The sequence below is a fragment of the Cololabis saira genome, chromosome 6, assembly GCF_033807715.1.
Source record: "Cololabis saira isolate AMF1-May2022 chromosome 6, fColSai1.1, whole genome shotgun sequence".
Lineage (NCBI taxonomy): Eukaryota > Metazoa > Chordata > Actinopteri > Beloniformes > Belonidae > Cololabis > Cololabis saira.
In genome coordinates, this window is record NC_084592.1 from 9,046,071 (window position 1) to 9,065,345 (window position 19,275).

Sequence of the window (19,275 nt, forward strand, 5' to 3'; positions counted from 1 at the left end):
TTGAAATGTCAATTCCATACAAAAAAAGTTCAATGTATTTTTACTTGAAAGTGGGCATGTTCTTGTTTCACCACCGTCGCCGTCTCCTCCCGTTTCCTCACTTCTTAGATGAGGAGGCTGGTGTCGTGTCTTCCCTTCAGTGTATATGTACTGGACCCACACACACACACACACACACACACACACACACACACACACACACACACACACACACACACACACACACACACACACACACACACACACACACACACACACACACACACACACACACACCACACACACACACACACACACACACACTGTCAGACAAGGATCAGGACACTTGGTAATAATTAGAGGAAATAATGGTAGTGTGAGGAGAACCATAAAATAATACAATTTGACAAGACTGATGGAATATTAGGCGTATTTCTAAAGGAGTTGTTTTTGCAGTGTACACTAGAAAAAAATGTGATCATTACATCAGTATGACGGAAATCTTTGGCAGACTAAATCACAGCAGACAGAACTTCTGATAGTCAGGCGAACACACCAAGGGAATGCAGTTGGATTTGAGTTGATCCCGGCATGTAAGCGTTCAGCTGGACTGAAGCTGCCCTGCGTTTTCTGTGTTTGCTCCACAGTTCCCAAAGTGTACAGGACAATGCAAATTACACAAAGCTGTAAATCTGTCCAGACCACTGTTTACCATCCGATTTGCTGCTGCCAGCTAAACTCACGTTTTATCTGTTGTTTTGGTGTGTGGCGTAATAGATCAGCAGGAAGACGCTAACAAGCTGAATGTGGGTATTATCGCCCCCCGTGGAGTTACTTCACAAAGAAAAGAGTTCCATCAAATGGCGTGGTCATACCATAGCTGTAAATCGACAAAACTTCATGCAAACATGCTGTTTGTGTTCTCAGTATGTAAACTTAAACATGTGGACATTTACTACTTGAAAGTTTCTACTATAATAAAAGCATGCTTTGATAAAACAAAACAGCTTCTAAGACCAGATTCAACTATTGTGTGTACCTCGTTTCACATCGTTTCATCTTTCAAGCCCTACGTAAGACAAACGTTAGCATTGGCATGGCATCATTGTCAAAACACAATGATGTTTTTTAAATACTAATGAAAATCAAGCCAAAGTCACCATTTGTATATGTGCTTTCTTTAAAGATTGAGAAATAAAGGTTTTTCAGACCCTAAAATACTTAAACCTGTTTTTTTTGGGATGGGGTTTCCATTGCATTTGGTCTGATGGGTTAAAGTAATGAAACCCCACAAAATAAAAGCATTCATCTTGGTCTGAGAGAAATATCAAATTTGAGCCACTTCCTCATCACTTGCTCATCGGTTTTGAATCAATGTTCAGGGAAAGACTTTCTTCATCATCATCATCCTTCAACTGTCGTCGAGATCCTAGATGTCACTTCTTTCCATCGGGTCCTGTCGGCCATTGCTGCTCCCAGTTCTTGGAGTGTGACTTTCTTGCTCCGGTGATTTCCAGTGCTTATGTTGGCATGTGACTCTAGGAGGTGAAGACACTTGTTTTGTTTCTATAGGACCATTTTCAGACCAATAAAACAGGTAATAAATATGATCATTAGATGACTGGTGCCTTTGATGTGAGTCAGGGAGGGGACGTGGAACTGTACAGCAGTAACACAGCTACGCAGCTCCACGGCATTTTGACAGGGTTGGGTTCAGGTTAGGTTTGGAGAAAATATAACACCTTAGAAAAGATGATGAGTGATGGGTACATATAACTAGGGGTGGGCAAAAATATCGATATGGCAATATATCGCGATACTTTTCAAGCCGATTCAATATCGATATTCAAAATTTGAATATCGATTTTTTATTTTTTTAATTTTTTTTTTATCCCCGATTTTTTTTCCCATTACATCACCCAGTGCTCCTACCTAAGTGACAGTCCTGGGCATTGCCACTCTCTTCATTTTATAATTTATTTTTTATATAACACAATTGCCTGTCCTTAAAAAATGAAAAATAATGGACAGAGGTTTATTTATTTATGGATTTATATCTATACTGACTGATCACTGTGCCTGTCCTTGGTTTTAGTACCCATCTTTCTTGTGTTTATTATCATTTGCCACATAATTAAAGCAACCTCATACTAAATTTAATGTTAATTTCATATGATGTAAATAATATGAAAAACATATACAAATATGTTGTAACTTTAGCTTGTATAGTTATAATAAAACATTGTTTTGACTCAGTTTGTCCCACGAATTGTCACTATAATCTGATGAACGTGCAACTTGGATTTTAAGATCCATCACTATCATCTGATGTACATATATACAACTTGGATTTTAAGATCCATCACTATCATCTGATGTACATATATACAACTTGGATTTTAAGATGTGTAATGCATTTTTAAATTTTTCGGTGAACTATGTAGAATATAATAATCGGGATATCGCATAATCGGGGTATCGCAATGTGTATCGTATCGTGGCTCAAGTATCGTGATGCGTATCGTATCGTGAGGTCCTTCCCAATACCCACCCCTACATATAACAAATCAAGTTAACACTTTCATTTTCAGCGTATAACTGAAGAGACACCTCAAATCAAACCCCAGTCATCCATATTATATACCGAGTTCTTCCTATTCAGGGTCACGGGGGTCTGCTGGAGCTGTTGGACAGAAAGAAAGATTATCCCCTGGACACGTCACCAGATGTAAAAGGAAACCGGGTTACCTGAAGAAAGTCCACGCAAACACGGGGGAAAACGTTCAACCTCCTCACAGGAATATCTGAAACAAGATTTGAACCGAGAACCCTCTAACTGGGGCAGTAGTGCTCCCCGCCAAGCCAGCCAGAGTGTTACAAATGACACACACTTTCATCGCACTTCAAGGAGATTTAATACTCACATTAAACTTCTGAAAAGTTTTCAAAAGCTACATCATCTTTGGGAAACGCCGAAGAATTCCTCTGCTTTGAGTAACGGCTCATCTAAGAGGTTAGGCACCATTAACAAAGCACACTGCTGAGTCAGAGGAGGTCAAAACAACCTATGGTACCAGACACACACACACACACACACACACACACGCACGCACGCACGCACGCACGCACGCACGCACGCACGCACGCACGCACGCACGCACGCACGCACGCACACACACACACACACACACACACACACACACACAGTGAGCAGATTGCTCAATTAGCTTCCCTTCAGCCGGTGCCTCTCTTAACCCTGCAGCTACACTTAGAAGTCATTATATTCAGGGTCTAATGTGATCCCTGCGCTTAACTGCATCAACAACTGGCAAGTGCGCACATGCACATATTTTACACGCCGACCTCTGTAAAATGATTTACGCGGGCGTGTGATTGAAGAGACAATGCTGCCCTCGTGTGCTCCAGGAGCTGCAGTTACAAGTGGTAAAGCCGTGTCATTTGTGGGTGGCTGGTAAATCCCCGACATAACTCACTCAGGGCTCCAGTCTGAGAACCACAGCCCAGAGCGGGTCACAGGGCCCTGAGCACGCAGACCGGACCCCACAATGCTCGCAGCAGCTCACGTTGAAGCAGAGGTTTTTTTTATCTGAAGGTCAATTAAAAGCCGCATTCCAGCACAGCAACCTTGTTTAGGTTCCAGGGTCTTTTAAGGCAGTGGTTCCCAACCTTTTTTCCTTGGAGCCCCCCCCTACTTGTGTCTAAGACCAGCCAGGCCCCCCGACCCGTACGTAGGCCTACTAGCACCAAAAAGTGATTCGTTACAAATCTTTAATTGAAAAAATGAACATTAATTATGTTTTTTTGATACATTTCTCTTTGGTTTACCCTGTATACATATGACTTTGTTTTTCTCACTTCATTTTGTGTCACCAATGTATAAAATATGCACAAAAAGTAATTGCAAGGACATAAAAATATTTCTGAAAAATGTCTTTTAATACGAGAACAAAAATGTTTTACTTTTTTCCTTTAACAACCTGTCGGAGTAGTAGTAGTATGATTAAATGTTGAATAATAATATAATAATAATACATTTTTAAGTTTTTATCCTGCTAAATAACTTTTTAAAATGACCAAAATATATTTCTAAGTGGGTTTATACAGACTTGGATTACAGTATTCCATTAGTTGTGTTATTGTGATTTTTTATTAATTTAACATGCGCAAATATAATTTGTACGAGTGCATAACCTCAAAGCAGACAAAGTTTCGTGCCCCCCCAGAGATCTCTGGCGCCCCCCCAGGGGGGCGCGGACCCCAGGTTGGGAGACACTGTTTTAAGGAGTCCTCTTATCAGCCCCCTTTCATTTCTACTGCAGGAACCAGGGTCCAAACGGAGTACTCTGGGTACCTCAGCTGTTTCACCCACCAAGCGCAAAAGATTTTCTGAAGAAAAAAAAGCAGAAAGATGGGCCCTCGATGAAGGCCTGACCCTCGTGTACTTGGCAGCTCATGAAGGCAAAGTCTGGGCTAAAGTATCAACGAGGTTGTCAACGTTATTTACAGCTGGAGGGGGTGAAAGAAAAACAGGAACGAGAAAAATGGTTCAGACTGACAGACGAGCAAAGTGCTTTGACCAGAATGCAAAGGCAGATATGTCTGGTGTTAGTCTTGCAAAGCCGTGACTCACGTGTAGAGCAGATCGGTGGGATGAGGTGTCCCCGTGCAACACTCTGAGCTCCTCCTCCGCCCTACCAGCAAGGCATTACACACTGCATGCAGCGGGCATGCATTTAATAAGAGGGGTTGCATGTTTGTGTGTGAATAGCTATATCAAAAACCAGAGGTGTCAAAAGTATTCACATTCATTACTCAGGTAGAAGTATAGATACTAGAGTTTAAAAATACTCCTGTAGAAGTTGAAGTATCAACTCAAGTTTTTTACTCAAGTAAAAGTTTAAAAGTACTGGTTTCAAAACTACTTAAAGTATAAAAGTAAAAGTAAAAAAGCCATTAAGGACAAAAGCCATTGAAAATGAATGCATCTTAGTATAATGCAAATATATTAAAGAACCATATATGTGTACTATAGAGCATTAACATGTGTTTCAGAGAGCAGGAGATATGATGACTAGTCCTATAAGTATTGTAATGGTGCAAAAAGTCAAACTTCAGAGGCATGTTATCATTTATCCTAACCTTTATTGGAACGTACATCCAAGTTTAGTTGCAGGAATCTGAGGGCAACGGATGTAAGAACAAAACTGGACAAGAACATCTGAAACAACCACAGCCAAATTCACTTTATCTGGATGGCACCATTTTTTTTTTTTTTAATCTTTTTTTTATTGAATTTTCGGCACAACAAACATTAGCATTGGAAATGTACATATGATTTATAATGCCCGGATGGCACAATTTAACTGGATATTTTTTTTTTTAAAGGCCGAAATGAAATAGAGTAACGAGGCTGTTTTAAAAATGTAAGGAGTAAAAAATACAAATAATTGTGTAAAAATGTAAGGAGTAAAAAGTACAGATAATTGCGTGAAAATGTAAGGAGTAAAAGTGAAAAGTTGTCTGAAAAATAATTACTCCAGTGAAGTATAGATAACCAAAATTTCTACTTAAGTAAGGTAACAAAGTATTTGTACTTTGTTACTTGACACCTCTGTCAAAAACACATAGAGAAGACAAGGCCTAAAACATCTGTATTAGTATTTACCATTGCAGTAAGCAGAAGGTGCAGCTGTTGTGGCCTGAATCTAAGAGGACACATGAGCTGTGAAATTGAGCTGTGAGGTAAAACAGTGAGACGTTCCCTCTGAGCAAGCTCACAAAGCTCCTCTTCTCCTCCGTGGAGCCTCTTCGCTCTGAAAACGACTGTGTGGTGGGCTAAAGAGGAAACTCCCTTCACCGCAGCCCTGCTATCTCTGTGGGAGTTCATTATACACACAGACCGGCCACACACACATGAACACAAGGATACGCGCACACTCATTCATAAACTGTGGGAGATTACTGCACGCTGACTCCATGACAGGAACACTGGTGGGCAGATGTGTGCGCAGCGCTCACCGCACCATAAATTAACCATCGTGATCATTTTTGTGGACATCCCCTGCCCGAGCCATGCAGACGGAGTCCCCAGCAGTCTTCCACCCACGATGCCTCCACCCACTAGGTGTGGGTGTGCTTGTCAGGGCGGAGGGAAGGAGCGCTCACATGGCAGCAGTTACAGTAAGTAAAGCCACAGAGGAGGTCAGATCACGGCCGGGGGTTACACTACTGTCACATGGACCACACACACACACACTTGTACTCACAGGGCTTTTAAAGAAGACATGCTGTGCTGTGCACAAGCTGAGACAATATCATGAGGTCTCCATGAAATGTTGGTGACATTCTTTGGTCAAAATGCCACAGAGATGCAGCTGATGGAGCGAGCTTCTCTACTCCACTGCAGCCCGTCCTCCTCCTCAGGATGCTTTTCTTTTGGTCCTAAGATAGGAACCGTGAAGCGGCATAACAACCAGCGAGTGAGTGATAGACAGGTCAAACATCTCATTGCAATTCTTCACATACCAGCGGGTCAAACCCTGGATCCTACTTTTGCTCCATCCCTCCGTGTGTTGTTTCAGGCTGCATTGAAACTGCACAGCTTTCAGTGTCTGCACGTTTTGTGCTCTTCAACTAAAAACAACTTGCTATCTTGTAATCAGGAGTCTTGAAATCATCGTGCTGTTCACACTATGTGACTGGTGGATGACAGAAGAACACACACTACATATTCTGACAGCAACTTGGTCACCTGACTGTTTCGTTAAGGTGGATTTCCTATGCGTCTTTATAATCCATGACTCTACTACTACTACTACTACTGTCATTTAGCAGATGCTTTTATCCAAAGCGACTTACATCTGAGAGACTCTGAATAAGAATAAGCAGGTATAGATAGTGGATGGATTTCTGCCATTTCAGTCATTTCTCAGAAAGGTGGTGTACAACCCTAGGTCTATAATGAGATGCTAAGGAGTCTAGACTCAATAACTTTCATTCAGAAAGTGCTCCAGTCCTTTACTAAGACCAAAACATCAGTCCAGATCTGAGGTCTTTACACTGGCTGTCTGTCCATCAGAGGACAGATTTTAAAGTTCTGATGCTGGTCTATAAAGATCTGAATGGTCCAGGACCAGAATACATCAGTGACTCCTGACCCATTATGACCCTTCCAGAGTCCTCAGGTCATCTGGATCTGTTTTTTTATCAGTTCTCAGAAACAGAACCAGACATGAAGGTGCTGCATTCAGCTTCTATGCTCCACATGTCTGGAACAAACTCCCAGAAAGCCTTAATCAGCCCAAATACTCAATTTATTTACATCCAGGTTGAAGACTCACCTGTTCTCAGCTGCATCTGAATAAAGCTCCAAATCTGCACTTTTAAGCTTGAGTTTGAAAACTTAATCATATCTAATCTATTTTTCTTGTTTCTTTCTTTCTTGTTTAAATTTTAAATCATGTTTTTTTTCTTTCTACTACATAATGTTTTAATGCCTCTGTAAAGCTTCGAATCACCACGTTGTTAAATTGTGCTGTACAAATAAAGTTACCTTGCCTAAAGACCAAAACCTCAAAGCAGTTCTGAATCTGAATCTGAATATTTGTTTCTGCAAAATGGCAATTAATGTTACGTCTCAGCGGAATTGATCTTTGTCACCATAAATTGCTATTTTGAAGTCTTTGACAAGACTCAAAGATGTCATTCCACTCAAGTGACAGACAGATTTTAATTTAATTTTGTAAGTGTACAAAAATAACACTTGCATAACAAGGACGTTATTTTAAAGGTCTGTGTAACTCAGATACAAAAGAATTGAGTTAATGGCCTTTGCTTTTATAGCATTAGATCAATATGATGTTATGATGTTAAAGACAGGCAAGTGATAGAAGAAAAATTATCCTCTTTTTGCATTTATTGACAGAAGTTTGAGCAACACCAGAACTCAAATGGTATTCATTTATAGTAAGGTGGCAGCGGGAGATGACTGCAGTTATTTTAATAAACTTTCTGTACATTTACAATGTTGAAATTAATTTGCAGGGCCTCTATTCACACTATCACTTAAGTAGAAAGACATTTTAAAATCTTTTCAGGGGCTTCAAATGCCTATTTATGTTGAATTATTCGCCACCGTGCTAAATTCAGTTGGACTTTTCTGCAAACACATATCCTTTTCTAATTCTGATCAAAGTTTGATTCAAGTTGTTTTGGTCCCGAATGAACATTTGCTTTGTTTACCATCTAATAATAAACCTGGGGCCTCCTCTAAAGGTAGGGTAAGCAATTCTTTGGATGATGTCACATTGATATTAGAACAAAAACACCAACAAAATATGCACCGTCTGCTCCCCCATCATATTAATTCATTTCGTTTTTACAGCATACCCAATAAAAAAGGTGACAGTCAGCTTAGAAATCCCAGAATTACGAGACATTTAATTAATTGATGGAAAATACACCGTTGCCCATACAGTTGAAACATTTTTTCTTTCAGAAACGACCATCTCTTTCATTTATCTTTTTAATCACAATCATTTCATGTTTAGAGGTAAAAAATGTTTTATTGCAACTTTAAGGGTGACAGCTCCTTGAATTGATGATCAAGAAAGCAAAAAAAAATGAAGTTCCAACCGTCTTCCTCCAAGACGATGAATGCAGCATGTGAAGGTCTGGGTGGAGATAAAGACATCAAGGCTTCCTCTTCCATCACTAAATAACATATTTAGTGAGTTGTTGTGTTAATGTTATATTATAGTATAAATAAATGCTCTCAAACACAAAAAAAAATGTATTTTTCACATTTTCTCTTTAGCATTATCACACTAATATATTTAGATCTGTAATATTACTAATATAACCACAAAAAAGAACAAAAAACAAAAACAGCTTTAATAGATTTTTCGTAACCAAGACATTTCCCAGAATTCCTCCAACACAGCAGGGTGGGGGAAGTTAATTGCTTGCTGGACAAACTTCTTGTTTTGTCAAGCGTATTTGTGGTCTTCACGTTCCAGGTCATGTGACTGAAGGAAAGTGGATGAAAGTCAGAACATTTGGAGCTTTGAGGAGTGTTGGGGCTCATCATCCAGCTGCAGTATGAATCCACAAAGATAAACAAGCAGAGGGTGGAGCATGGGTGGTGGAGAGGATGCTTCGTCATGTCCACGGCACTGAATTCCTTCCTCCCATGCAGCCATAAGGATCCTCCAGCTCTTCAAGTCACATCAACGAGACCATGGGGCAGAAAACACATCTTCATCTTTGACCAGGTTGAAAAAGAGCAATCTTCTGATGTTGTGCTCACTTTTGTTCTTAGGGTACATGTGACCCGGTCCACATGAACTCTCTCACAGCCTCTTGGACTCATCTTTCCTCAGAATTAAAAATCTGACTTCAGTAAATTGTCCAATGTTTTACTATCACAGAAAACCCAACAACTTCCCGCATGAAAACATTGGTGCGGGTTGCAGCTGAAGCTTTTCAAATATTAGCTGCAGGTTGATTCGGTCTAAGAAACCTCAGATGATCCCATCAAATCAACTGGGAGTGTCACCCAAATCCAGCTCTAACAAACTGATGGACTATGAGTGCCTGAGTTACTGAGCTGTGTTACCTTCCTAAGCTTTTTAAATGTCTGTGAATCCTCAAACTTTTTCTCTGACCATGAAGCTTAAAGTTTAAGATATACTGGAAATAATTTAATTGATGAAACAAATAATTTAATTGATGAAACATCTAATTTAAAATTTGTGTAAATCAATGTCTTGGAAATACTGTTAATAAAAAAAACACAATTATTGACTGACACCTCTCACATACCTGTCCACGAGCAGAACCCCCTCATAGGTTCCTCCAAACTCAGTGGAAACGGTGAATTATTTCATTGATTTGAACATGGCGCCACCTGCTGGTGAATTTCTGGCATGACATAAGAAGTTGGTATAAATCTTTATTTGTCCATCATAAAAACACGAGTCCCTAGAACACTAGAAACGGCTGAATAATTCACATTTGAGGCCACGACAATCATGAAACTGGAAGGCCGCGCTACAGTTAAAGGGCACCCAGAAAACCATATTAATCCCGGCCAGTGACACCCAACAGGGATGCCGAGTCATTGACAAATTATTATCCAGGATGGTGTTGGAGGATGAGCAAACCGCCACTGAGTGAAAATTACGGATGAAAACCCGTTCTTGCTGTTTAATTTAAGATTAAATTTGTCGGTCAGCATGGATTAATAAAATACAAACACATGAACTTTGTTCGTCATTATTTACAAACTGTTACTGAACAGGGACCAGATCGGAGCAAGGTATTCTAACAGGTTGCACGGATACTGTCATGGAACAGACACCTGATAAAATGAAGAGAAAACTAGGGTCAAAGAGAGCCACGTGAGGACTCTGACATTGTTCATCAGAAAATAGAGGGGTTCATGTCTTTTTGCCAGTAGCGCCCCCTTCAGGTGACCAGGTATCACTCCAACAAAGTTGTTGTCTCCAGAATGACTTGGGGAATTGACACATCGGCAGAAAATGTCAAGCGAATTTAGCTCACCGCTCAAATACAAACCAGCGAACTTGATTTTCAAAAGTGGAAAGGAATGAAAACTGTTCAGCACATCCTTCCTGTTCACACCCCAGACATGAAAGATCTGCAGCTGCTCCTGACAAGTAGAACATTTAAAAAGACAAAACTAAGTGGATTCAAGATGTCCTGAGAACAATCTGGAAATAATAAATACACCCTGGCCAGAAACATAGAGATCTGAACATGTGTTTGTTGTTGTGCGGCGCGGGAATCAGTCCAGACGGCAGTGTGGTGCGTTAGTATCCTTGTAGTCCGTTGTAAACCTTCTGTACAGAACTTTGCTTCAGGAGACTCCGAATACCTGCAACAAAACAGCAACAGCTGATCAGTGAACAGGCAGAAATAACAAGATATTGAAAATAAAAAAAGATTGCTCTGTAGTTTTTGGGGTTAGTTAGCGGTAGCTTAGCTCAGACTATGATCAGATCTCGAGATTTGGGTCGATTGCTGCTCGTGTTTTGGTCGGCTCTGTGTCGGTTTTGTGTTTTTTGTTGCAGATTTCCAGTGCTTGACGTGTGCCTCCGTGTGTTCCTGCTTCCTGGATTGGCAGTGGATGTCACCCCCGCCACTCCCCCCCCCCCCCCAAAAAAAAAAAAAAAAAAAAAAAAATCACTGGGTTAGTATGTGTATATTTATGTATGTGTATGCATATGTATGTGTATATATATTAAATATAGTAATAATGCACATATATATGTCTTTGGTTTCTACCGTCATGGTATCAATCATTAATATGTGTGCAGACAAGGTAAAAAAAAATAAAAAAAGAGAGTTGGAAATAAAAAGAACAGAGGGGAATGTGTTGACTAAAACAAAACAAAACTCCATGATTTGAATAAAAAACATAATTTGACACATAGTTCTTTAAATCAAACAGCTTTGTTGAAATGCAGTTAAGTTAGTACTCCTCTTTCAAACTGTGTTTTTGTTTGTAAAAACAATAAAATCATCTGATCGTGGTGGATCTTTGGAAGAGGCAAATACAACATCAGATGAACAGCAACACCATGTTACTGTCCTATTACACATTTAACAAAAATTAAACCTAAAACAATTAAAAAAAAAAAAAAGAAAATGCTGTACGTCACATTCAAAAACCTACACGTCCTATGGAAGCAGCCAGGAAGGTACTTAGTATTGCCCAATAAGATTTTTTTTCCCTTTTTTTATTCCTAGTTTTGGCTTCGTTTTTGTGAAATAAATTATAGCATGGAGAAAAAAGTTACATGTTTGTTTGAAGCATTTTTCTAACAATAAGACAAAGTATAATTAGATGATTTTTATTTTGCTTTTACACTTAGAAGAATAAATAATTCCAAGATGAGCATGCCAACTCATCCATGTGTGAACGTACTATTTTTTTCTTTCAGGATTCATTTTAAGACCCCCCCCCACAATTAACCATTAATTAAGTTTGTGCATCCTTTCCTTGTAAGATGATTACATTTATATTCTGATAGGACAGGAACTGATTTAAGGATGATAAAAGAGTTTAAAACACAAGGCAGGGAATTAGATTCTACAAGCTCTTATTATGGCTGAAGGGAAACAACAACTAATGGACCAGACTCTTGCATCAGCATTGGTCATCGAATGTGCTGCATTTGTTTCGGCCTCATAAACGGAGCACATGCTACTTTAGCAGCTGTGTCTGAGGAGGAGATCGCGTGGCCAGCCGGGCTGAAAAGCTTTTAACTGCTTTAATGTACCGACTCTACGCTCTGCACCATAAAGGAAGTTGGAGCTCACCGTCTTTCTGCTGGTCATCAAGCTGCGTCTGAGGAAACTCCACATCGAAGCTGATGATGAGTGATCCTCTGATGTTGATGTTGTCAAAGTTTGGTAGACCCTCTCCTTTCTTCCACATTCGAGCACCGGGCTTTGTGATTTTGTCTCTCACTATGTGGACCTTTAAGACAAAGGCAGATTCAGCCGTCAACTTCAGCTGTTGCATCCAACCACAACTATCTGCTTTTTAATATACATTTTAAAAAAAAAAAAAAAAAAAAAAAAAATTTTGACTCTCTGTTTTGGAAAAAAAATAAAAGCCCAATTTAAGCCTTGCAAAATCTATACAGAACCTTGTGTCCATCCAAATGAACGATGTCCATCTCAAAGCCGACGAGCGCCTCCACCAGAGAGATGGTGACGTTGGTGTACAGGTCGTCTCCTCTGCGTTCAAACATAGGATGCCTGAAAGGGAAGGGGACCCCCAGATCAGCTGATGCCGACTCACTGACACCAGGCTCAACAGGAAACCACAAAAAAAGGGGTACACAGGAAATAAAGCCTGTTCTTACTTTAACACTTTGATGCGGAATCGCAGATCTCCAGGTTCACCGTCGATGTGAGGTTCACCTGAGAGCAGAGGTCAAGTTTAGGAACGGGTGATCAATAAAAAAAGATTCAGCTTCAAGGCAGTTACCTTCTCCAATGAAGGGGTACTCCATCTCATCCCTCACTCCCTGCTCAATCTCCACTTCCAAGGTCTTCTCCTCGTTCACCAGCCTGCCGTGGAGAAAACACACAAGTTTGTTCAACTTCTATTGTGTCTGTTCATAAGCATGCAGCATCCAAATTAAAGCAGGCGTATAATGCAGTCGTTTCAAGATACTGATTCCACTTAATGGTTATGATAGAAATCTTTTATCTGAAATAAATCTGAGTTGATAGATGTGTTTGATATGCATGAAAATACATGATTTAAGGACAACAAGCCATCACGGTTGTTACACACCACAGAAAGCAGAGCTGAAGTAACAATACGACCAGAACAATCATCGTTTCTACATCCCATAAAGTTTTAATAAATCCTGCACTTTATCGTCAGACCTTCTATACGTGTTTGGCTTTAAGACACTAAAGCAACATGTTAGAGTAGATTATTTCTGTCTTTATGTCCGTGTGTGTCTTCAGTCAGTCACTTAAAAATGGTTTCCTTCATGCTGGAACTCTCACTCCTGAAGAACTAAAATAATCAAGAAATATCTAAATACTTTCAGTTTAGATGCAAAATAGTCTTCCCCAAAGTATTTTAACAAAAAATAAATAAAATTAAAGCTGACATTTGTTTACTGGTTTAAACCAACTTAACCATCAGCTGAATGGAGAAAAAAACACTTCATTGATTGTATGTACATACAATGACATTGGAACGCTACTCCAGAAAGGGGCATCACTGCACACATTCAATTTTATTTTTCTTAAAAACACCTCACTCACACACTTAAAGAATGTTTGACTTCATTTAAGACCAATGGCTTGAGGTAAGAAACTTGTAGCCGCTCGTCCTCATTGTCAGACACGTGTAATGTCTCTGAGGACAGAAGTTCAAACAGTGAACGACCACAGAGAGAACAATCTTGTGCGATCTTTGTGGCTTTAGAGAGCAATCCATAGTGTTGTCCATGTTTTATATTCCTTCATTTTCTCATACAGTTGTGATTTTACTCTCAAATCATCTTTTGTCCCCCTGCTTAGTATTTTTGACTTTTTTTAATAATAATAATAATAATAATAATAATAATAACTTGCATTTATATAGCGCCCTTCTAGGCACCCAGAGCGCTTTACAGAAATCATTATTCATTCATACACATTCTCACCAGTGGTGGTAAGCTACATTTGTAGCCACAGCTGCCCTGGGGCAGACTGATGGAAGCGTGGCTGCCATATCGCGCCAAACGGCCCCTCCGACCACCACCAACCTTCATACACATTCACACGGGGCAAGGTGGGTAAGGTGTCTTGCCCAAGGACACTACGACAGCAAACTGGGACAGAGCGGGATTCGAACCGCCGACCTTCCGATCATTGGACGACCCGCTCTACCACCTCAGCTACTGCCGCTCCTTTTTCCCCTCAGACTACCCTCAGAACTCTTCAAATTAAAAAGCTCCTGTTTGTAAGAATCATCTCTGCTACTTTTCTTTCAAAAAAGCGGCTGCAAAATGGATAGGACTTTTTTTTAGCAATACGCACATAGAGGAACCACTGGAGCTGCTGCACACTCTGGCCATCTGCTTTTTACACCGACAGAGGAATATCACATGCAAATCCAAAATGTATGACTTAATTTGAAAAAAACATCCATGCAGGGTATTCCTCCATTAAATAATGATTCAAAATGGTTAAAAAGAGGAATAACTGCCCCCTAGATAGCTCATTTGGTTGAGCGGGCACATTAAAAATGCAGAAGCTATTGTTCTCATGCATGTACCGGTAGTCCAGTTCTTACAGGCAAACCTGAGATCTAAAACATGACAACTGTCGGCAGTCTGATCAGGCAGAAACTGTTTGATTACATCCAAACCCCTGATATATAACTTCAGCTCAAATTGACAATGACCGTGAAATTCGTCACAATAACTCACTTGACGTTGGGACACTCATCGCACACCGTCTCCTGGGTCATCTGGAAGCGACCCGGTCCGAGCTGCGTCGTCCTCATCTCCTGCCTGCAGTTGCACTTCCTTTTACCAGAAGCTTCTTTGGCTACAGGTTTGTTACGCACAACCTGTGCAACAAAACAGGTTCATAAAAGCTTACAAAAAAAAAAAGGCAGGAAAGAAACTGGAAAGTTTCCCGTTGAGAGACAAACTTTAAAAGATGCATGATAAGTGATAAGGCATTATAAGAGTTTTACACACCTCTACAAAGTTCCCAGAATACACCTCTTCAAGTGTGACCTCCAGGTCGAGTATGATGTCATTTCCTCTGGGGATGTTCCTGTCCTGCTGCTGGCGGTTGCCTCCAAACATAAATCCAAAGTCACCAAAGAAGCTGCAGTGAAAGCAGAAATGACACATCAGATCCCATTTTTAAATGATTCATCAGCTCCCTGCTTCCACACTGCATTCAAATTCTGGTATACTAAAGCACATGCACAGCAGATATCTTGTCCTCTAGAAACGTGCTAATCTCCTGGGGCAGCGTCCCGGAAGGGCAGACATTACACAAACAACATGCAAAACATCTGAGCTCAGAGTTTTGGTTTCATGTTTCCGGGTTCTGAGGTCAAATGTGTCAGATCTCTAATGTGCTTCACTTGACTGAAATTTGGGGCTGTCCTCTGATTAAGATGGAAAATTTGCATTTAAGAAAAATATAGTCAATGCATTCAAGTAATTTGAGGGCTAGTACTGACAGGAAGCTAGTACCGTCTCCGACAAGGACGAATAATGAGAAGAGTGTGAAAGAATTCATGACGTTTTCCATCCATGTTTCTCATGTGTATAACCAAAAAACGTGTTTTTGTTCTTCCTCCAAGTTTAGGTTCTGGTTTTATGATCACTGCTTTGTTTATGACAGCCATGTGGAGCGTAGCCTATGGCACCACCTGCTGACCACTCAACACACGAATCACACTGCCTGATGGACACGAGTCCTACAAGCGGTCACTACGAAAAGTCCACGTTGAATTTTGAACTTTGAAATCTATGATCTTCCCTCTTTATGCATTATCCACTTCAAGTCCGAAGTCGTTTTTAGGACAATGTAAGAATCAACTAAATCTTTAGACTTTTTAAATGACTGACGCCTGCAAGTTGGCATTGTTTTATGTGATTTGCTGCATCCAGTACAAAACAAACAAAAAAAATCAAAGTTTGATCCATAACACCAACCTGGAGAAGATGTCGTTGTGAGAACTGTGGTGACCCTCTTTGAGTCCATCTTCTCCATACATGTCATACTGTTTCCTTTTCTCCTCGTCTGAGAGGACCTGCAAAATAACAACCCGTCAGCTTGTTTTTCTGTTGCCGGCATACAAACCAGCTAGAAGTAATCAAGTGGCAGGAAAGGAGCAGTTTTTCAATGAAAAATATTTCCCAGGGGAAGGAGCGTCACATTAAACCAGCAATGATCTGTCAGAACCCTCAAGCGTCCTGGTGTCATTAACAAGATAAATGTGCCCCAGACAATGAAGCATTGTTTCGGAAACAGCCTCCTGGAACCTGAGGGGTTTCTGAGCAACAAGACACAGTTGTAAAAGTTCACTAAAACCGTAATTTCTCAGCATCTGAAACCTATTTAAAAAGAAAAAAAATATTAAATAAATACAAGTTGACAGTTTAAGCCTTTGTTTTGTATTCTACATCAACGGCATTCCCCTGATGTGCAAAATATTGTGTTCAATATGCATTCAAGTGGCATTAAGGCACAAAGGGATACAGATTATCTTCTGCATGTCGTAGGCAGATATGCCTGGTGTGATGTCTCTGCTTGTTTAACTGACTCTCATGTCACCTTAGACAGTTGGCTGAGGCACATGGCCACCATCCCAGAGTCTGATTCTGCTTAAGGATTTTTCTTCCTTGTCATTTTTCCCCCCCTCTCAACTTTCACAAAGTTCATAGCACAGATTTTTTGCACTGTTTGTTGTTTCTTAGCAGGGCTGTTTTTAATGATTTCTAATTTATATTGATTGGTCTCTGCTGAATTTGTTTCTTTTTTGTGCAAAGTGCCTTGAGATTATTGTTATTGTGAATTGGCACTGTACAAATCAAGTGAAGTGAATTAACGCATCATAATTTATAGATGGTATTTTGGCTTGTGAAAAATAATACTTCCTCATTGTTATAATATTTCCTGCATTTCAAGTTTTTAGATTATTTGCAAAAACAACCCAAAAATAAATAAAAAAATGGAAATAATTGTGAACTACAGTGCTAATAATCTGTACACTTAAATACTGATTGATATAAAAGGAGTTGGTGTGCTATATATATAAAATAACTTTATCAAATTACCTGATTAATTATTTTATTGACAATATTTTGCCTTTTTCCATTTATTATAAATATCCAAACCATTTAGTAAAACCCTCACAACAAACGAGGAATAGAATGAGCTCTTTGAATAAAATTAATTTAGCTTGCCATTACATTTTTATCAAAGTAGTTACTAAATTGCTGTGTATTCAACAGCTCCAGAGAAAAAGTTACAAGTATACCACAGAAACCATGATCTGAATATGCTGCTTACAAAGACGGGAAATGTGGAAATGAAGTCAGATTGTGCAGGTTTATTTGAGGGAATTTGAGATGCAAGCCTCACCTGGATCCACTCCCACACATCTATATCTGTCTTTCATAGTGCCAGCTGTGCCGCATCTCAGCCAATCAGCTGCGGCCACACGGTCTAGTCCACCAATCACAGCGCTCGTAGCGTTTCCATCAACAACCAAAGAGCAGGCGTACAAAAGACTCGAGTAAAGAAGCCTCAGGAGATTCCCCACAACAAATACATATTTATATTAAATATCTGTAGTTAAGTTTTCTAAAATTAATAACACCGTGTTCCTTAAAACATGTTTAAAGCATAAACAACTTTGCTGCGCATCCCTTCTGATATGACAATAGAGACAATAGCTTTAGACTTACCTCATAAGCTGCCCCTAAGTCTGCAAATTTGTCTTGTGCTTTGGGGTCGTCTTGATTTCTGTCGGGATGTAACTGTAGAGCCAACTTCCTGTAAGCCTTTTTGATGTCCCTTATCGATGCTGCCTTGGTCACCCCCAAGATACTGTAGAAATCCCGACTACAGAGGAGATAAGACACAGAGAAGATAGCAACATGAACAACCAGTCCAGGACAAGGAAACACTCACAAACAGGTGCTTTTTTCTGGTGATTGTTCAGGCCAGCCAGCTACAGTCCCAGAGCAAGAGTCATTCCTGTGAATATGAGCACTGTGTTATGAATGAATGAGTGTTAGCTAACTAGTCCAAACATGATCGTTCAAGTCCTACGTGTTATTCACATAATTCAAAAACACAACCTTAAGCACAGCACGTTTTGGAGACTTTACTAGTGTCAGCCTGCTCAGTCAGCACCGGCAGGCCGGTAGACCAATCACAGCGGAACATGTGTACCAGGCGGCTGCTCAGCCGCTGTGAGGCTGCTCTCTTACCCCGCCAGGACCGCCGTCACGGCGTACAGCAGCAGGCAGCACACGTTACACAGATTCATCCCTTTTTTAGCCATGGATTCCGGTATTTATGAAGGAGGTAACAGTAAAGAAAGTAGAGCCGGCTCCTGCAGCTTGAATCCCCGCGACCACTAGCTTCCTGTCAGCCCCTTAGCCCCGCCCACCGCGGATAGCCACGCCCACATAGGTTAGCCCCGCCCCCCGCTGGTTAAAGAAACACCGCTCAACGTTACTATCAACCATACCTGTCAAGTCTCTCGTTTTCGCCGGGAAACTACCTTATTTTACCCCTCTTTCCCACAGTCCTCCCGTATTTGTATTTTCCCGTAAATTTCCTATTTTATAATATAATAATTTTCAAACTGCAAACTGAATTGTCACTAACCTCGCGAGAACTGCTGCTTGCTGTACCCTGGGGAGCAGTTCTCGCGAGGTTAGTGGCGACACGGTAACAAACTCGGAAGTCCGAACAACAAATCAGAGATGGATGGATGTAATGAGAGAGAAGGCATTTTTGTCAAAAGAGCGAAGACTTCGTGTAAATATCTCTAAATGGGATATTACATTTACTTTCCTAAAGAAGAGCAGGATGGGGTAATTTTAGTGTTTCTCACAGGGGAAGGACCGATGTCAGTCAGTGAATAACAGAGAGCCACATGAGTGAAATGACAAATTAAAAGAAAATGTAAATGTTTCACTTGAAGACAATCTGAAAATATAAAAAAAAAAACAAGTGTGGTTTAATTCACTT

The 19,275-nt window shown here is 40.2% G+C and overlaps 1 protein-coding gene across 1 annotated transcript; it reads right to left on the reverse strand.

Moving 5' to 3' along the window:
* Positions 1-9,939: 9,939 nt before the first annotated feature.
* On the reverse strand, positions 9,940-18,678 carry dnajb11 (DnaJ heat shock protein family (Hsp40) member B11). The gene is made up of 10 exons (XM_061723194.1): positions 18,507-18,678; positions 17,979-18,135; positions 16,221-16,318; positions 15,246-15,378; positions 14,970-15,112; positions 13,022-13,104; positions 12,897-12,954; positions 12,678-12,789; positions 12,346-12,505; positions 9,940-10,897 (listed from the first exon to the last, which is right to left on the reverse strand). The coding sequence occupies exons 1-10, from the start codon at positions 18,578-18,580 to the stop codon at positions 10,833-10,835; spliced, it is 1,083 nt and encodes a 360-aa protein (XP_061579178.1). The 5' UTR covers positions 18,581-18,678; the 3' UTR covers positions 9,940-10,832.
* Between the last annotated feature and the right edge of the window lie 597 nt (positions 18,679-19,275).

What these genes read in the sequence shown, in the direction of transcription:
- dnajb11 (XM_061723194.1), bottom strand. Translation starts at nt 18,580, where the DNA reads ATGGCTAAAAAAGGGATGAATCTGTGTAACGTGTGCTGCCTGCTGCTG. An exon ending in GTGACGGCGGTCCTGGCGGG is followed by an intron (nt 18,136 to 18,506) that starts GTAAGAGAGCAG and finishes TCTCCTCTGTAG; the next exon opens with TCGGGATTTCTACAGTATCT. An exon ending in ATTCTGGGAACTTTGTAGAG is followed by an intron (nt 15,113 to 15,245) that starts GTGTGTAAAACT and finishes TTTGTTGCACAG; the next exon opens with GTTGTGCGTAACAAACCTGT.